We start from the raw sequence: 18,462 nt of genomic DNA, 5'->3' as shown, positions 1-18,462 counted from the left end.
GCACCAGTTAAGAAACTTAGCATTTTTCATAGCTATCATTTTTCTTATTTTTCAAGCCTGCATGCTTAAAAGCTTGCCATAAGGGAAGATATCTTAAACTGATATATAATATAATCAGTGCACTTTTATAATCTACCCTACCCTAGCAGCCCAAGATCATGGTATATTAGCATTATAGATGCTTTTGTCAAGCCTTTTTCTCTTGTTTTATTGTAAAGAATTTATTTCTTACAACTAAAGAAGTACTTGTTTCCTTAAATATCTTTAACACATACAATAGTCACTAAAAAGACTTCCCCAAATTTAAAATACCCTTGACTATACACTAAAGAAAACTGTTTTACTATATACATATTTATATCATGAAATACTAATAAAAACAAAATAGTTTTACTTAGTTACTTTTTCCCCTTTTAGTGTCCTTCTAAATATTAATGACATAAAGTAGGGTATACGCTTCACAGTCCACCCACAAGTTTAACAAAGTCTCAGTCATTTTTTTTTGCAGAGTCATATTTCACAAATGTAATTGATGCTTTACAATCTAGCAATTGTTCACTAATTTTACTGCTGCTGGTCTTATTCCTGTTCATCTCCATCTCCCAACACCAGACTGATTCAAGTCCAAGGTACTCCCAATTCTTCTAGTCAACTCATAATTTCTTCTGTCTCTCAAGCATCTTCCTTTGGAACACTGGAAAAGGTTTCACTATCAAGGTCTCTCTAGGAGCTTCATTGTCAGAAGAATGAGAAGCTGAGTCCCCTTCTGTTTGCTGGCTCACTTTTTGTTGGATAAACTTTTTTATTTATTCGTTTGTCTGTTCTGCATCCAAAAATGTATTTGATCCTCCAAAAACATTCTGAAGACAGCTGGATACAGCAGCTTAAATCTTTCACCTAACCTTCAACACTCATTGATTACCAGGATAAATTTGGTTAGCTTCTGCCTAGTATAAAGTGAATAATCATTTTCGCACAAATACTCTATTGCCTACAATTTTTTTTATATTTTTCCCCTTCCACTAAAGTTTTGTCAGGATCAGCTCTTTCTGCTTGTATGATTACATGTTTACTAATACAGATCTTGGCTGCTTTCTCATGACCAGGCTTGGAGCATGCACTTGATGTGCCCTTTCAATTAATAAATTCTCATGTAGAATATCAGTCTGGTTGACTATTTGGGTTTTCATAAAATTAATACAGTTTGTTCCTTCCATTTTCTCTACTACAGCAGAAAACCTCAGCTTTGTCTGTGATTTCTCTCCTCTGAAACAGCTCCTCTTGAGAAGTGTCATATTAATTCATCCTTTTCTTCATTTCAACCTCTGACGTCTGCAGTTTTATCATTTCATCTGAGTAGTAGCTAGTTAAGGCTTCTTCTATTTTTTCCAGCCTTGTATTATTTGAGCTGATATATTCCTGCTTTGTTTCATTTATTTTATTCACCTCTGAGTACATTTTATTTATTTTTTCTTCTAAGGATCAGAGCTGAAGCTTGAACTTCTTTTTGCTGAACACCTGCAGGATTCTTCCCAACCAGTGTTTTGTTGTCACCTTTTCTGCTTAATTTTCTTTCAGGTTCTCTAAATTTCATCTTTACTGGCATCCAGGCAATGTACTTATGAGCAAATAACTGAATTTTACTCAATCTAAAAATACCTCTGATTCTTATTTCTCACGTTCTTTTTTTCATACTGGGACAACTGAAATTAAGCTGTTGATCAGTGTGCAGCCATCTTGGAGCCCTCACTCCCTTTTCCAGTCTTAATCTATTTCAGGGCTGTGAAGTACTTTCCCTCATTGCTTCCAATTCTCAAGTATGTCCAGATTTCAGAGTTCCTCTTTCAGTTCTGCAGAAAAAGAGCTAATATTTCATCACTCTTTTGTTTAAACCTCATTTTGAGCTACTTGGCTCTGGAGCACACTTGGAAAGAAGACAGACCTGTCATCTTTAAGTACTGCTGCACTTGAAGCAGCTGTTTCATATCTAAGTGTGATGCTGTTACCGTAGCCTATAGTATTGCTGAGCAAATGAGGTTCAGTTTATGAGTCAACACTAATCCATACTAACGGAGAGCTTTTTTTATTGGAGTTTCTGCTCCATCTAATGCCCACCTAGCTGAGGCCATCTGCTAAATACTTCTCCCCATCCTCTGAAAAAAAGGTGTGCCCTTATAATGATATTATATTTTAAAATTAAGTCTAGATGGTACTAATAAATGGCAGCAGGGAGCTTAAAGTAATATCAGTTATGGTCAAATTAAAAACAAAGTGAAGCTAAATTGGTCTGTTAGGCTCTGGGCATATATTAAATGTAGTTAAGTATCAAGTGTGATGAAAGACAGAAAGTCAGTAGCATAAAGAATAAAGTAATGTGTTTGTGACCATTATTTTAAACAATCAGTTTGAATTTCATATATTTGCATACTCAAATAAGGAAAATAAAGCTAGTTTTTTTTTTTTTTAAATACTTAATTCTGGACCCAGTACCACAATTCTGGAAAGCAATCATCTCATATTAACTAATTTTCACCTAGATTGCCTTTTGCTGTTTTGCATGCTTTTTAACAGCTGTAGCTCTTTATGGTCTCATGGCATTTTTTGAAGCTTGATTCCTTACCTAAGTGACTTACCAATTAGCAGTAGGCAATTTACGAAGGGCAAGGTATAAGAAACAAAATGACACTAAGACCATTAATCAAAGTTGCACAGTTTGTCACTTAGTATTCATATTTTCATATATGCATTCATATTTGCATAACTGAGTGAGCTACATGTCATTCATAAGCATAGTTGCCCGTGTTTGCAAGGCGATGCTCATCATGCAGCCATGTTTCACCAGGCACCATACAAATGCAGGGGAATGTGTCAGGTCGCACAAGGTAGTTTTGGCGAAAGTGAAATGTTTAAACACTGTTCATCAAAACTACTTTCACCAACAATGGAATTTGCTTTTTTTCCACTGTTGTACAACCTTAAGTTGGTATACATACGTCCAAAGGATGGAGGGATTCCCCTCAATTGAGGGGTGCAGATGGACGTTCCCCTACAAAAAAAGTTTTTCTTCAATGTTTACTGAAGGTATTTTGGCAAATGGTTTTCATTTTTTTTTTTACATTCAATACTACCTTCGGCGAGTGTACATGAATCCCCTAGAAAGTACAGATGTGCAATTAAACTTACCATAGCATTAGATGCTCGAATAATCACTGGTGTAGTAGCCTTAGCTATATATGTTATATCCTCAACAAGACATAAAAGCCAGTCAGCTTTCAGAGCTTAAGAGCATCTTCCATGTTCCCAGACTGTTGACAGCACAGGTAGAGCTGTAGAAAATCAATGGTTTGACCACCAAACCATTCAGTGTTTCATGTCAGCTGAAAGAAGAAGGCTAAAGCTCTTAAAGAAGATAATGCTATGTAAATAAAAAGCAATCTGCACACCCTCACAACAAAAAATACAATAGAAGAGGGATGTGGGAGGAAGAAGTTACTGCACAGTGATCATTCAAAAATTGACTGTTATGAAAAGTTTACTTGCACAACTGTACTGTGTTCATCTAATCATTGTGGCAGTAGCGTAAGCTACAAAGGTAGATTACCATAGCTAATAATGACTGGATGCTGGACAGAAGAAGGATGAGGGTTCAAGAGCCTCTTGAGAATGGTCCAAGCAAAACCTGCTCTAGACCTGGAAAAGGAATGCAGTATTTTGCAAAGGTAAGTACAGAGAACCAATTTGTTGCTTCTAGAATGCTTCTAGAGTCCACCCATTTCCAAAAAGCCACTAATGAAGCAAAGGCATTGGTAGAGTGTGCCTCAACCCTAAGTGGAATTGATTTGTTGTTGTGGTTATTAGCAAAAGAAAATAGCACATAACAACCATTTTGTGACAGTTTGCTTTGACACTGGTTGTCCTTTTTTCTTACTTTGCAAGAAATCAATAACTGATCAGTCTTTGAAGGTTTTAATTCCATCAAGGTAATATCCAAGTTGTCTGTGGACATCCAGAGTATGAAGAATACTCTCTCTCTCTCTGTCAACAAGAAAGGGAGGTGGGTAGCTTGGCACAAACTAGGATACCACTTTAGGCATAAAGCATTTGTTTTTATTAAAGTTTTGATTATCTTTCTTGCGGTTGCAGCTTAATTTCACTGGTGATTTTATTAAAGTTTTGATTATCTTTCTTGTGGTTGCAGCTTCATTTCACTGGTGATTTTATTAAAGTTTTGATTATCTTTCTTGTGGTTGCAGCTTCATTTCACTGGTGATTTTATTAAAGTTTTGATTATCATTCTTGTGGTTGCAGCTTCATTTCACTGGTGATTTTATTAAAGTTTTGATTATCTTTCTTGTGGTTGCAGCTTCATTTCACTGGTGATTTTATTAAAGTTTTGATTATCTTTCTTGTGGTTGCAGCTTCATTTCACTGGCCTAGTGGTATTTGTATAAGAAGGGATACTGGTTGGCTAACTAATAGGCTAAGACAGCAGTTGCAATACCAAAGAACAAGGCATCAGAGGCACTCTATCAGCTTCTGTAAAGTGACTCAGTAGATAGCACAAAGAAACTCTAGTAGGTTGCAAGGCAAAAAACAAACTAATAGTAAATTATATCACATACTCAAACCCAGAAATCACAGCCAATCTATTAGTAGACAAATTTAGCTTAACTTTTACCCTTGTCCCCTCCAATATTCCCAGATTACACACCTTGCTGCCTATGCAGGACTGTTCACAGAAACCTGTACAAGCATGTTAATAGCTGCACAGGGGCAGCTGTACCCACCAGGAAGAAGTACAAAAATAACTGAAAAAACAAGCCACTCTGGTGGAATCACAAAATCAATAGACTGTATAACAGGAGGAAGAAAATCATGGCAAAATTAGGAGGTGCAGCACCCAGCAGGATAAAAGCACTCTCATAAAACTAAACAAACAACACAGAGGACAAATAAAGTCTGCCAAATTTGAGGTAAGATTGGCCTCCTAGGCCAAGGACAACCACAAAGCATTCTTTGGCTATGTCTACAACCTCAAAGGAAATACACAACTGTGTGCAGATCTCATTGTAAATTGAGTCACCTATACTGAGCCAGAAGATATAGCAAACCTCCTGGCTGATAAATTCAGCTGTAACTTTACCCCTCTCTCCCCCTCAACCTTCCCTCAGGAAATATTATCAAATATAACTCCCCTTACTATCACTAGGGAACAGGTCTTTAATGCTCTCTCTAAGACCAAGAACACTGCATCAATGGGCCCATACAATATTCCAGGATGCCTTCTAAATAGCATGAAACATGACCTTTAAGGGCCTCTGGAATTACTATTTAACTGTAGCCTCCAAACAGGCTTTGTGCTTCATAAATGGAGAAAGGCAACAGTCATCCCTCTGCACAAAGGTGGGCCATCTACAGACCCTGGAAACTACAGACCCATAAGTCTCACCAGTCTTATATGCAAAGCCATGGAAAGCATTATGAATGAAATGATCAATAGAGATATAGTAAACCTCCAGACACTGGACCCAACCCAGTTTGGTTTTGTCAAGGGTAGACCATACTTACTCAACCTAGTGGACTTCGTTGAGAAGGTCACCAAAGCAATGGAGGACAGCAAAATCATTCACACTGCCTACCTTGACCTGGCCAAGGCATTTGACCCAAAATCCTACTTGGGCATTGTTGACAAACTCAAGAGGTTAGGTACAAACCCATATGTCACCTGGTGGATAGCCAACTGGCTTACAGAAAGGACCTAGGAAGTTAGAATTGGGGAATCCACCTCTACAAAGAGGCCAGTCACAAGTGGAGTTCCTCAGGGATCAGTCCTTAGGCTGCTCCTTTTTGGCATTTACTTCTCAGAAGTCAAGGCCAATGTCAGTGGTCTCTGGCTGACTAAATTTGCAGATGATTGCAAATTAGGAGCTGTCATTGAATCTCACACTGACACAAATATTCTGCAGGAGGGGCTTATACAGACAAACAACTGGTGTCAGAGTCATGGACTAAAACTAAATGCCAAGAAATGCATAATAGTATCCTTTGGAAAGTCATCCATCCCTGGTAACTATCATATTGACAACACACCTCTTACAGTTGACCCAGTAGTCAGGGACTTAGGGACACACATAGATAGTAATCTAGCCTTTGACCACCATGTGTCTACAGTGGTGAGGAAATCATTCTTTGTTGCGCAACTTATAAAACAAAGGAATGGCATCTAAGTCCAAGGGAGTCATTGCTCTACTGTATTTGGCATTCATCATGCCCCAGGCATATCCAACAATTGGAACATCCACAGAGGTTCCTCACTAAAATAATATAGGACATAAGTAAAATGTCCTATGCAGACCACCTCAAGGCCGTATCGCTGTATTATGTCTCTTACAGACTTTTGAGGGGAAATATATGCCTGGCATACAGAGCATTGTCAGACCCCACTCTGATGGACTTCCTGCATATCGACAAAACAAACAACACCCGTTTTAAAGACTTAAACCTTGCCTGTGATATAAATAGAACCTGCTAGAGAGATAGGTATGTATCCCAGAGACTACCCCATCTGTGGAACAAGCTCCTCATCCATGTGAAGCAGAGTTCCTCCCTAACCCAATTCAAGTGCAACTTGGACAATTGGATGAGAAACCTGAAATTCATCCCTGGTTTGGCACCTATCTCTCTAATGGACACAGGCAGCCTGTAAATGGTTCATCTCCCAGGCCCATGCTTACACTTATCAAGTCAGAGATTTGAGATGCATGGCTAGGCTTACAAAGGCCCTTGTAGTCGTTAGCCTAGTAAACACCTATGAACCTACATCTACATCCCCCTTATATTTCCCAAGAAGAGGTACTGAAGGCCAAGAACACTACTACTTTGAGGCCAGATAACATACCAGGCCACCTACTGGCAAGCTTGAAACAGGGCTCATCAGACCCCCTACAGTGACTATTTAGCATCAGTTTCAAACAGCTTTCATGCTGGATGACTGGAGAACACCAACAGACATTGCCTTGCAAAAGGAGAGGGCATCAATGGATCCAGGTAATGATAGACACATATATCTGCCCTGCCTCATCTGCAAGGCCATGGAAAGGATTATTATGAAATTAATAAATAAGGACATAGGTAATCTACAATTCTTGACTCAAGTCAGTTCAGATTCATCAAAGGCAGATCCTGTCTACTCAACCTGGTTGACTTCTTTGAGAAGATTACTGAGGCAATGGATGAAGGTAAATTGGTACACACTACATATCTAGACCTTAAAGAGGCATTCAGCACAACCCAGCATTGCGGTATTTTAGATAATCTCTCCCAGCTAAATATAAATGCCTATGTAACTCATTGAATAGCAAATTGGTTCACAAATAAAACTCAGGAAATCAGAGTGAGCAGCTTGACCTCCTCCAAGACACCTGTTACTAGCAGGATACCACAGGTTTCAGTCTTTGGGCTACTCCTTTTTGATATTTACTTCTTGGAGGTCAGAGTAAATACTAAGTGTCTATGGTTGACCAAGTTTGTAGAGGACTGTAAACTCGGTGCCAACATAAACTCCCCATAGGAAACCATGATCCTCCAAGTGGGTCTTTCCCAAACAGTTTGCTGAACAACACATCCCTGAAAGGCGATCCCACAGTCATGGACCTGGGAACTTATTGTTGACAATGAACTGTCCTTTCACCGCCATATATTTACTATTGTAATGAAGTCCTTTTTCATTGCACAACTTACATCTAAGGGTATGGCATCCAGGTCCAGAGCTGTAATCATTCCACTGTACTCAGCTCTCCTCAGGCCAGTCATTGAGTAGAATGCTCCTTTTGGTATGTACCTGTCCAAACACTTATCACAACTGGAATGACCACAGCACTTTCTTGCTAAAAGAAATCAAGGGCCTAAACCAGAAAAGACTACACAGATCATCTCAAATACTTATCTGTCTTCTCAGCATCTTACAGAATTCTACTTGAGGCAACCTCTGCCTCAAGTATACAGCCTTAACAGACCCAATTCTGTCAGACTTGTTACACATTTGCAAGTCCATTTAAAGCAAAGTATTCTTCTTAATAATTCAAAAGGAATTTGGATGACCTGATTGGAAAATGCAAATCCATCCACCCATTTCCCATGTAGATAGGGGAAATAAGTAAAGTCCTGACATTCTTTGCAAGTCTATTTAGAGCAAAGTACTCTTCTTAACCATTCAAATGGAACTTGGATGAATTGATGGGAAAATGAAAATTCATCCACCCATTTTCTTGTCGATGGGGGAAATAAGTTAAGTCCTGACATTCCTTATTCTGCCTCCTTTGAGTTATTCATATAAAAAAGGACTAAAAATACCATGGGAAGGTAAAGCTAGGCTTCTGAAGATTCTCACAGGTCACTAGCTTACTAAGTACCTATGTACTTATAATGTGAAATACCATGGTAAGAAAAAGAAAAATACACTCATTAACCATATATAATGTAATGTGTTTGAGATGTTGCTAATTGTATGTTTGTAGATATGTAGTATTACCATATATACATTAATATTTCCAAAGCCAACTGACTTAGAAACTATAGCATAATGTCTGGTGAAATCTTGGGCAATGTTGAAGATAACTGTCATTTGACACCTGCACCATGAGTTGTATAGCTTTAAAGATATTGAATGCTATTTATATTTTTAATTATATAAATACATACCATAATTGTTTAGGTTTTGTAACTATTTCAAAAGAAAGGCTTAGTAAGGAATTTCTTGGCAAAATTGAAGCCTCCTGCTGGCAATATATAACTGGGCTGTATACGTCCAAGTTGTTTGGGTAAATTTAGAGAAAATATAATTTCTAGATTTTTTCTACATTATGATATAGCACAGTACCAATGTAACCACTGTCAAAGCACTAACTTCTATCTTTGTAAATATTTTTTTTTGCTGAATATTTTGCTGTTTTCAAATTTTGAACATTTACTGTTCACAATATTTACAATTGTTTGGCTTATGTTCTTTCACTTGATCTTTCAGAAAGTGCTCCAGAAAGCAAGAAGCCTAATGGAGGTTTATCATTCCAGTTACTAGGAGTGAATGAGTAAAATTTGGCATATGTTCTTAGATACCATATCCTAAACAAGGTTTACATACCAGTCAGCTTAAGGCAACATCTAGGATTTTAAATGATCAAGTCATTCATATTCTATCAATTAGGCTGGGGTTAGCAGAATTGTCAAACTAAGCTAATCTGTCTGATTACTAGAAAGACAGAAAAGCAGCTTGTCTTTAGTTATATGTATTAGTGATAGGCCCAGGGCGGCCACGGTGGTGCAGCGGTTAGCGTTGTCGCCTCACAGCAAGAGGTTCCCCGGTTCAATTCTCGGCTGGGGTGCCTTCTGTGCGGAGTCTGCATGTCCTCCCTGTGGTCACGTGGGTTTCCTCCGGTTGCTTCGGTTTCATCCCAACGACATGCAGTAGGTGGATTGGACACTCTAAATTGGCCCTAGGTGTGAGTGTGTGCATGTGTGTGTGCCTTCTGTGGAAGGTTGGGTGCCGGGCTGGCAACTCGACACTGTAGAACTCCACTGCTAATCATGAGCGGACAGATGATCCACTGTGGCGACCCCTAACAGGGAAAAAGCCGAAAGAAGAAGATGATTAGTGATAGGTCCACTTCACAACAATAGAGTCTATTTCTCTTTCTTTCTTTCTACATCAAAAGAAACAGTAACATTTTATAAATGATTGATGTCCTTGAAAAATGTATAGTACATTAATGTATTTGAAATAGAAGAAAGAAGCACACTCACTACGGAAACCTCTGTTGCTTGCATTTTCTCCAGGCATTTATTTAGGTGATTAACTTCTGCTCGGTAGTCATCTAGCTCACACTCCATCTTTTCTCTGCGTAAACGCTCATATTCCAGTTGGGCTTGAAGTTCTTGAATGGTGCTGTTAGATGTTTACAACCAAAGGATACATTTTAATGATATATATGCACACCTACATATAGACAGATTTTTTTTTTCAAAGAAGCTTATCTAAAAAAAAAAATACTTTAAAATTGAACATCAAAGACTGGATGTCTTTCTCTAACTTGCTTAATTTTTTTCTGTCAGAAGTGTTTTCCAACCCCTTTCTATAAACATTATACTCCTGTGCTTTTTCCAAATATGTTTGAAGTTCTCCATTTGTCTTTTTCTTTGACACTACTTGTAATATATAGTTTCAAACATCCTTTTTCCCCTAACAAAACCTCTTTATCCATCTTACATTTCTGAGTAAATCTGGACTCTTCCCCCAAGGATAGGCATTCCAATCTTCCACAGCCAGCTCCATCTAGCACCCATAACTCTAACTGAATATGAGTTGTCTGGGCAGTTGTCAGGCCTTTGTCCCTCGGCACTATAGAGCTGGCAGTAACTAAGTCTTTTGATTACATTAATATGTCGAACCATAACCCATGCCACAGCATCTGAAGGACTGAGGCCCTTTGGTAATGCAGATGCTCACATCATCACATATAGTTATATGGTATTACATTGATTACACAAAGGATCAAAACTCAGTGCATTGAAATAACATGCATCAAAGTCAAACATGTCGAAGTTAATACCATATACTCCCAATACCCTACCAGACAAAAAGTACAAATCTAAACAATCACAAATTGCAATTCAGTGTGAAACAAAAATCTTACCCAGTGGTCTACAATCTCCACACAAACAAATACAGCTAAACCACCAAGGCCCCTCTCTCAAAAAAAAAAAAAAAAAAAAAAAAAATCATACTAACTCTGAGATCATGAAACAGTGAGGAAATGAAAAAATCTCTAATCTTTACTGTTCTGCATCTACACAAAACTACTAAAACACTACTTTTTGCGCACATTTGGATCCCAACATTTTAATTATAGAAATGCTTGCAATAAGCTAGATGGTCTTTTGACTTCTTTATTTGAAATTCCAATTGTTGTGAAAAAAGAAGTTATGTACTTACCATAATGTTCATGTGAGTTGATCATCTCACCTTCATTCTTTCAGATGGGTTCGGAGCTGATCCTCAGATCCGAGTCGGCCAATTACAAAGCTCGAGGCCAGGTCCCTATCACATGATGCACCTAGATTTACCTCAGATCTTGTTTGCTGCATATAATAAAACGATGTGTCATTCTATCACTCTAAGAGAAAGCCATAGAAGGGTTGAGCAACCAGGAAGAATCTAGTATCTCGGTCCTCGAAAAACCCAGGAGGGGGTAGGAGGGTGGGAAGTAAGAATGAAGGCGAGATGAATAACTCACATGGAATGTTATGGTAAGTACATCATTTCTTTATGTGAAGTTGTTCTATCTCGCAGTTCATTCTTACAGATGGGTAGCGTCCCAAGCTCCATCTTTCTCAGGTGGCTCACAGGAGTATGTTTTTCAGGACAGTAGACCCAAAAGAGGCCCTGTCAACTTTGTAATGAGTGATAAAAGGTATGAGGTCTTGACCAAGTGGCTGCTGCACAGATGTTGTCTATAGGAAGTCGAGCAGAAAAGGCAGAGGATGTAGACACTGCTCTCGTAGAATGAGCCTTAATTTTGTGTAATAAGGGCATATTAGCAGCTGAATAAACTAATGTGATAAAATTGGATAACTACTTAGAGTTGTTTTAGCTACTGGCATACCTTTTCGGGAATCTGAAAAGGAAACGAAAAGCTGTTCTGATTTCCTAAACTCTTTTGTTCTATCCAAATAAAATCTGAGCTGTCTATGAACATTGAGCTTGTGCAGCATATACTCTAAGTTGTTGGAGTGTTTGGGAAAGAACACTGGCAAATCAAAAATTTGATTCAGAACAAACTTTAGGCAAGAAAGAGGGATTAGTTCGTAGTGATACTCTGTCAGCATGGAAAATCAAATAAGGAGGCTTTATGGACAAGGCTTGAAGTTCTGACACTCTGCGGGCAGAAGTGATAGCTACTAAAAAGATAGTCTTCCATGACAAATATTTCAAACCGCATGAGGAAGCTGGTTCAAAAGGAGGGAGAATAATGTAAGAAAGCATAAAATTTAGATTCCATGTGGTATAAGGGGATTTCACAGGTGGTTTGAGATGAAAAGTCCCTTTAAGAAAGGCTTTGGATAGTTTGTGTGACATTATGTTCAATCCTTCAAATCCAAGGTGAAAATTAGAGATAGCAGCAAGTTGAACCCAAACTGCTGCTGCTGCAGCTCCTTTGTTGAAAATCATGGTCAAGAACTCTAATATGGAGGCCACAGGGGCTTGGTAGGGATCAATGTTATTTGAGAGGCACATATAGAAAATCTTTTCCATTTGCTAAGGTATAGCTTCCTCATAGAGGATTTATGAGAGGATATTAGAATGTGCTGTGTTTCATTTGAAAGGTTATGGAACCTGGCTATGTTGGGAATTGGAGCAGCCAAGCTGTCAGCTTCAGAGACTGAAGAGGGGGATGAAGTTCCCCCGAGGAGTGTGTCAGATCATCTGGAACTGGGTCCATAATCCAAGGGTCCTCCAATTGATGAAGTTGAAAGAAGGGGAACTAAATCTGACGAGGCCAATGAGGGGCTATTAGAATGATGGTCCTTCCCAGGTCTTTTGCTTTCTGTAGTACTTTGGGTATCAGGGGGATTGGTGGGAATGCATAGAGGAGACCCGGAGGCCAATTATGTAAGAATGTGTCCCTTGGGGCTTCTCCCAGAGGGGGAATCAGGGCAAAGTAGCTTCTGCATTTGGTGTTTATGTGATTGGTAAAAAGGTCGCAGCAAGGCTGGCCCCACCTGCGGAATATCTTGTCCGCTATTTCTTACTTGAGGGACCACTCGTGAGGCAACAAAATGGCTCTGCTCAGCTCGTCTGCTATCACATTGGATTTCTCTGGGATGTGCATTGCTAACAGAAAGCGTTGGGTGGATGTAGCCCATTGCCATACTCTTAGGGCCTCGCGACAAAGGGGGTAGGACCTGGTTCCTCCTTATTTGTTCAAGTACCAGACCACTGACATGTTGTCTGTCTGAATCATAACTGTTCCCAGAGGAAGAGAGTCCTGGAAATACTGCAATGCTAAAAGTACTGCTCTCATCTCCAAGACATTGATATGTAGAGGTGTCTCCTGATCAGTCCATGTGCCTTGGGCTGTTCTTCCCTGAAAATGCCCCCCCACCCAATCAGGGAAGCGTCCATGGTCACTGTGGCCGCTGGCGGGGGTAGAACAAAAGGATGACCTATTATAACATGAAGAGAGGTCAACCACCACTGAAGATCCTTTTTGCATTTGTTTGTGATCATCATAAGATGAGACATTGGAGTTCTTGGTAAGACCATTGAGTGAACAACAGCCATTGCAGAATCTGCATGTGCATGCGACTCAACGGTATGGCTAATATTGCAGCTGCCATCATGCCTAACAATTTTAGTACTTCTGATGCTGGAGCCTTGGTTTTGGATATGATATTGTGGACCTGCTGACAGAGTATTAAGACTCTTTCTGCTGGAAGTCTCAAAGTGGTGGTGGTGGTGTCCAATTCTGCTCCGATAAAAACTGTATGTTGCGATGGTGACAAGGCAGATATTTCTGAGTTTATTGTAATGCCCAGATGACTGCAGAGTGAAAGAGTGGTGTCCCTAGCTTGTATGAGCTAATGGCTGGTGGTGGCGGTGAGGAGCCAATTGTTTTGGTACGGAAACATCTGGAATCCTAAACTCTCAGGTGAGCCGTGACCACTGCCATACATTTGGTGAACACTCTGAGGGCTGTAGTGAGACCAAAGGGCAGGGCTCAAAACTGCTAATGACTGGCTCCCAGCAGGAAAAGCAGATGATCCCTGGATGGTCTGGCCAAATTTTATGTGGTAGTATGCATCCTGAAGATCTATTGAGCACATCCAATTGTCTTTCCCTAAGAAAGGAAGTATCGACTGAAGAGTGACCATCCGGAACTTCTCTTTCTTGACAGATTTGTTTAGTCTGCTGAGGTCCAAAACAGGACTCCAGTCCCCTGTCTTTTTTGGAACTAAAAAGAATCTTGAGTAAGTTCCGGATCCTATCTGGTCTGCTGGGACTGGTTGCATGACTCTTTTTCTTAGCAACATTTGGACCTCTATTGTTGCCTGTTCCCTGTAACTGGGTGGAATGTCTGGGATTTTTCTTTTCAATGGAGGGGGTGTGGCAAAAGGAATGAAATATCCTCTGGAAATAATACTTTGTACCCAGTTGTCATTTGAATTTTGAGCCAGGCATCTGGATAAAAAGATAAGTGACCCCCGACTGCCTAAGTAGGACAGTCAGGCCTCCTTTCAGGAATGCTGGTAGGGCTTCCCAAAGAACTGATCTCTGTCACCCTGGTTTTGCGGCCCCCCCCTCTGCCGCGAGGGCGGCGTCTTCCATTATTGCCCCCTCCTCTGCTCCTGGAGTGGGGTTCACCATGTGTTCTGAAAGGCTCCTTGGGCTTTATGGAACCACATCTTTCCTCCCCATTGACCCTTGGGGTTGGGTCTGGTAGGGGTGGAAAAATGGACTCCGATGGCAGACAGAGTCTTTCCTTCCTGTTCAGACCTGGTCAAAGTTTCCTTAACTTTAGACCCGAAAAGGGACGAGCCATCCAAAGGGGTGTTGACAAAGGATGACTTAAAGGGCTCCATGAAGGAACACAAGCGCATCCAGGAGTGTCTCTTAAGAGCAATTCCTGTACCTGCTGCTCTGCTCACTCCATCATGGACAAGTTTACTATGGAATTGAGGATAGCAAGCTGGGGGGTGACTTTATCTGAAGTTCCTGCAGCTACTATACCCTGAAGAGTACCTCCGAGCTCTTTTAGGAGATCTCTTTGCAGTCTAGTAAAATGGATGAGATAGTTGAGCAAACGCAGTGCAAAAGTCACTGAACTGTAGGTGCGCTTCCCGTATCTATCCATGATCCTAGAATCTCTCTGTTAGGAGGATAGATAGAGGAAGAAGTTTCAGAAATTTCCTTTTTGGTGGCTGCCGCCACCACCATGGCATCAACTGGCACTCCCTTGGTAAGAAAGGATTTTTCCTTGGAGGCAGAAATAAATTTATTAGGCCTCCTGGGGACAGGCTCCATGGTGTCCGGAGACTCCCACGCCCTTCGTGAGACCCAGCTCCATAAGCTTATTGAAGGGCAGAGACACCCAAGAGGTGGAGGGCTGAGACCCAAAAGCCTTCAGGAGAACCGACTCATCTTCAGTAGGGTTGGTGGACTGCCAGTCACCCCTCTGCCTAAGGATTTCTAATATTTCAGCAAATGAGATATCCTCAGAGGGGGACCGTGGGGACCCTTCTGATTCATCTAAGTCTGTATCGGATGTGAGAGACTCCTGTGGGGAGTCTAGATGCTTCCTCTTACAGATTCTCTTCCTGGGAACCTCATCAGTGGGAACTTCTGGTGAGGTCTCAGAAGAGCAGGGACCACCCAATGGGGCTTCCTGTGGCTCTGGGTCTCTACGTGTAGTAAGGATCTGTGAAGCAGAAGCAGATACAGGCACTTTTAGGGAGGAGGTAGCTGGACCTGAAGTCGAAGATGTTTTAGGAGACATAACTCTTCGTGGCTTTGAAGGCACCTCTGCTTCGATGAGAAGGGACCGACGGATCCAAGGAAACCATCGATACCCCCGGCACTGAGACAGTGGGTTCTGAGCCAGAGGTAGGAGCCGAGCTCATCTGAGACAAAGCCCCGAGAGGCAGAGTTGGGACCAACAAGTCAGTCCGACTATACTCCCCGGAACTGACCAGAAAGTGTCAGCTCCTAGATTCCTTGACTGGTGCTGAAGACATCAGAGTAAACAGAGCCGAAGACACTGGAGCAGGCGTCAACTCTGAAGGCTCAACGATCAAGTCCAACTCCTCTGGCTCCGAAGGACCAGTATGGCTCAAGAGGACAAAAAGTAGTAGATGGTAAAAGGGTCTTCAGTTCCGAAGCGGTTTGGGTCGGAGCCGATAAAAATTTAGCAAAGGCCGGTGCCTGTAAAAGCTTCTGCACCACATGATCCACGTCCAAATCAGAAAGGCTTATCGAAGACCGAGATGAGTGGATAGAAGGAGGTACAGATTGCAGGAGTGGAGATTTAGGCACTTCGGATACTGGCTCCAGGACCAGGGACCAGCTCCGAAAGGACAGGACGGTTGGCTCCAAGGGCTGTGGAGCCAACATCGATGTTTTTTTTAGATTTTGTTTACTTCAGAGAAATAGAAGCCTTAGAAGACTTTGAGGATTTGCTAGATCTGTCCTGGTCGCTCAAAGCTTCTTGAAAAGATGGTTTGACTAAACCTCTGTCAATTAACTTTCTCTTTCAATCCTGAAGGACCCTGGAAGAGAAAGAATGACAATGGAGCAGCTTTCCTGAAGGTGTAAAGCTCCCAAACAGTAAACACAATTTACATGGCTATCTGTTACGGACATTTTTTGTCCACATTTTGGACATTTCTTGAATTCTGACTTAGGATGTTTATCCCTATCCTGGTCAGCCATAATGAAAAGCACAAAATCAGTGAAACTACAACAATAGACACACCTACAACTATATCTAAGCACTTCTAAATATGAAAAGTTATGAAAGCACACAATAACTATATAACCATATAACTACTCTAACTATACTAAATATAAAGGCTTTTAGAAAAAAACGAAGGCCAAAAGCTATATTATATATATGAAAAAGGCACACCAAGGAATAGCACACTAAAGATAAAGCTAAAGCTAAGAGAGAATTAACAATTTTTAAGAAAAAAATCTGTGTAATAAAGTTTTACTGGCCCAAGCTATTGCTGAGGAACCTCCAATCTATTGCAGCAGCAAACTAGATCTGAGGTAACTCTAGGTGCATCATGGGATAGGGACCTGGCCTCGAGCTGTCTGGAAACCTCGAGCTTTGTAGTTGGCCAACTCAGAGCCAAGGATCTGAACCCATCTGTAAGAATGAACGGCGAGATAGAACAACTTCACATCAAGGATTTCCACTGTTCATAGCCCTATTTGCACTGGCCACTAACCCCATGTAACTTAACATTTAAAACAAACTTTCAGGCATTATGATAGATAGAGTTACAAGTCTCTTGATTGCATACAATCATGATTTGGTTTCTGAGCTAGAAGATTACAGAGAAGAAATTAGTTTCTGAGATATTTGAGAAAGTGTATAATTTGATGGGTTTAACATCAACAAACAAAGTTATAGGAACTCTCCATAATGCTGCATCGATAAGTAAATTAAGGTGTAGAAACACAGAAGACTGATACCATAGGTGTGTGGATTGCTCAGCACATTAACTTTTCAGCACTGTTAAACTGTAAAGTCCTGTAATACAGCACTGTAACAAAAGATACAAATTAAGCAAAAGAAAGTAACAAAGCGGAAGATGGTGATAAGGTGGCGGGTGCGTCCTGCAACTGTATCTCTTCTCACAGATCCAGCATTTTGGTGAGTACCATCACTTTTTTAACTGACCTTTTGTTCTGGCAACAAGAACAGGTCTTATTCTTGTTAGGTGACAGAAAGAAAGGGAACATTCTTTCCCTGGGTAACTGAGCCCCCCCCCCCCCAAAAATAAAAAAGACATTGAACTAGAGGTTATGTCCATTTTGAAGCTCCTTGCAAAGGGAAGAGAAACTGATTGAAGTAAAGAAGTAAGTGAAGAAGGGGGAGCAAGGAGGTGTAAGGTATGAATAGGTACTTGTTCATATTTAGGGATATTGTTTATCCTGCTGTTGAGCAAGAACACAGACAGAATTGTGGTTCAGAAGTCTTTCAGAATGATTTTAAATGACCTTATGGATACAGGTAAGTAGCTCCAGGCTTTAACAACATGGTATGAGTACAGACCATGTCCAGATTTGATAGGTTTGTGGACACAGAGGAGTGTTTGGTCATTGGATCACAATGCCTGAGTGGACAACAGAAGGATGCTGAATACTTTTACAGGTGGCAAGAAGCTGTGCATATGTTAGTTGATAGGGTAGTTCTAACCAATTTAGACTTTTTAGTACTATACAGTAATGGGTTCTGACAGGGATATTTGCTGCAAATTTAGCAGCTTTATTACAGCATTGTTCAAGTTTTGCTTTTTGTGATGCCTGGAGGTTAGTAAGGCTGGGAGTGCCATAAAGCTGTGAGAGAAGGAGGTAAGTAGTGGCCAAGTTTAGTTTTAATTGTGTTGGTGAGAATGTTTTTAGGTCTGTAAAGCATTCCTAGTTTTGGTGATTTTTTTTAAATGTAATTTTGTATATACAGGTCGAATTTAAGATTATCATCCACTATCATCCATGATCATTTCCTATGAGAAGTGACTTCAATGGTTGTTATATTACTAAAACTGAGGATTTAAAATTTTGTTTTTTTTTTCATGAGAAAGGAATTTGGGGAAAAAGGTTGTTTTTTTTTTTGGCGGGGGGGGGGGTTCAGCATGAGTTGTGAGTTACAAAGTCATGTTTCAGTGGCTGTTAAAGCTTCCTGA

At 40.4% G+C, this 18,462-nt stretch overlaps 1 protein-coding gene across 1 annotated transcript in view; it reads right to left on the bottom strand.

Annotated features, from left to right (window-relative positions):
• ANKRD42 (ankyrin repeat domain 42) overlaps positions 1 to 18,462 on the bottom strand; it is a 1,245,350-nt gene that overhangs the window by 155,378 nt on the left and 1,071,510 nt on the right. Inside the window, exon 11 of the mRNA XM_044071151.1 lies at positions 9,799 to 9,940. Coding sequence (XP_043927086.1) covers positions 9,799 to 9,940 — 142 coding nt within the window. The remainder of the gene's footprint in view (positions 1 to 9,798; positions 9,941 to 18,462) is intronic.

The sequence above is a fragment of the Protopterus annectens genome, chromosome 5.part0 (assembly GCF_019279795.1).
Source record: "Protopterus annectens isolate FY-2018-M chromosome 5.part0, PAN1.0, whole genome shotgun sequence".
NCBI classification, from domain to species: Eukaryota; Metazoa; Chordata; order Ceratodontiformes; family Protopteridae; genus Protopterus; species Protopterus annectens.
The sequence above is the reverse complement of the archived record's forward strand: the minus strand, read 5'-3'. Positions and strand labels throughout refer to the sequence as shown.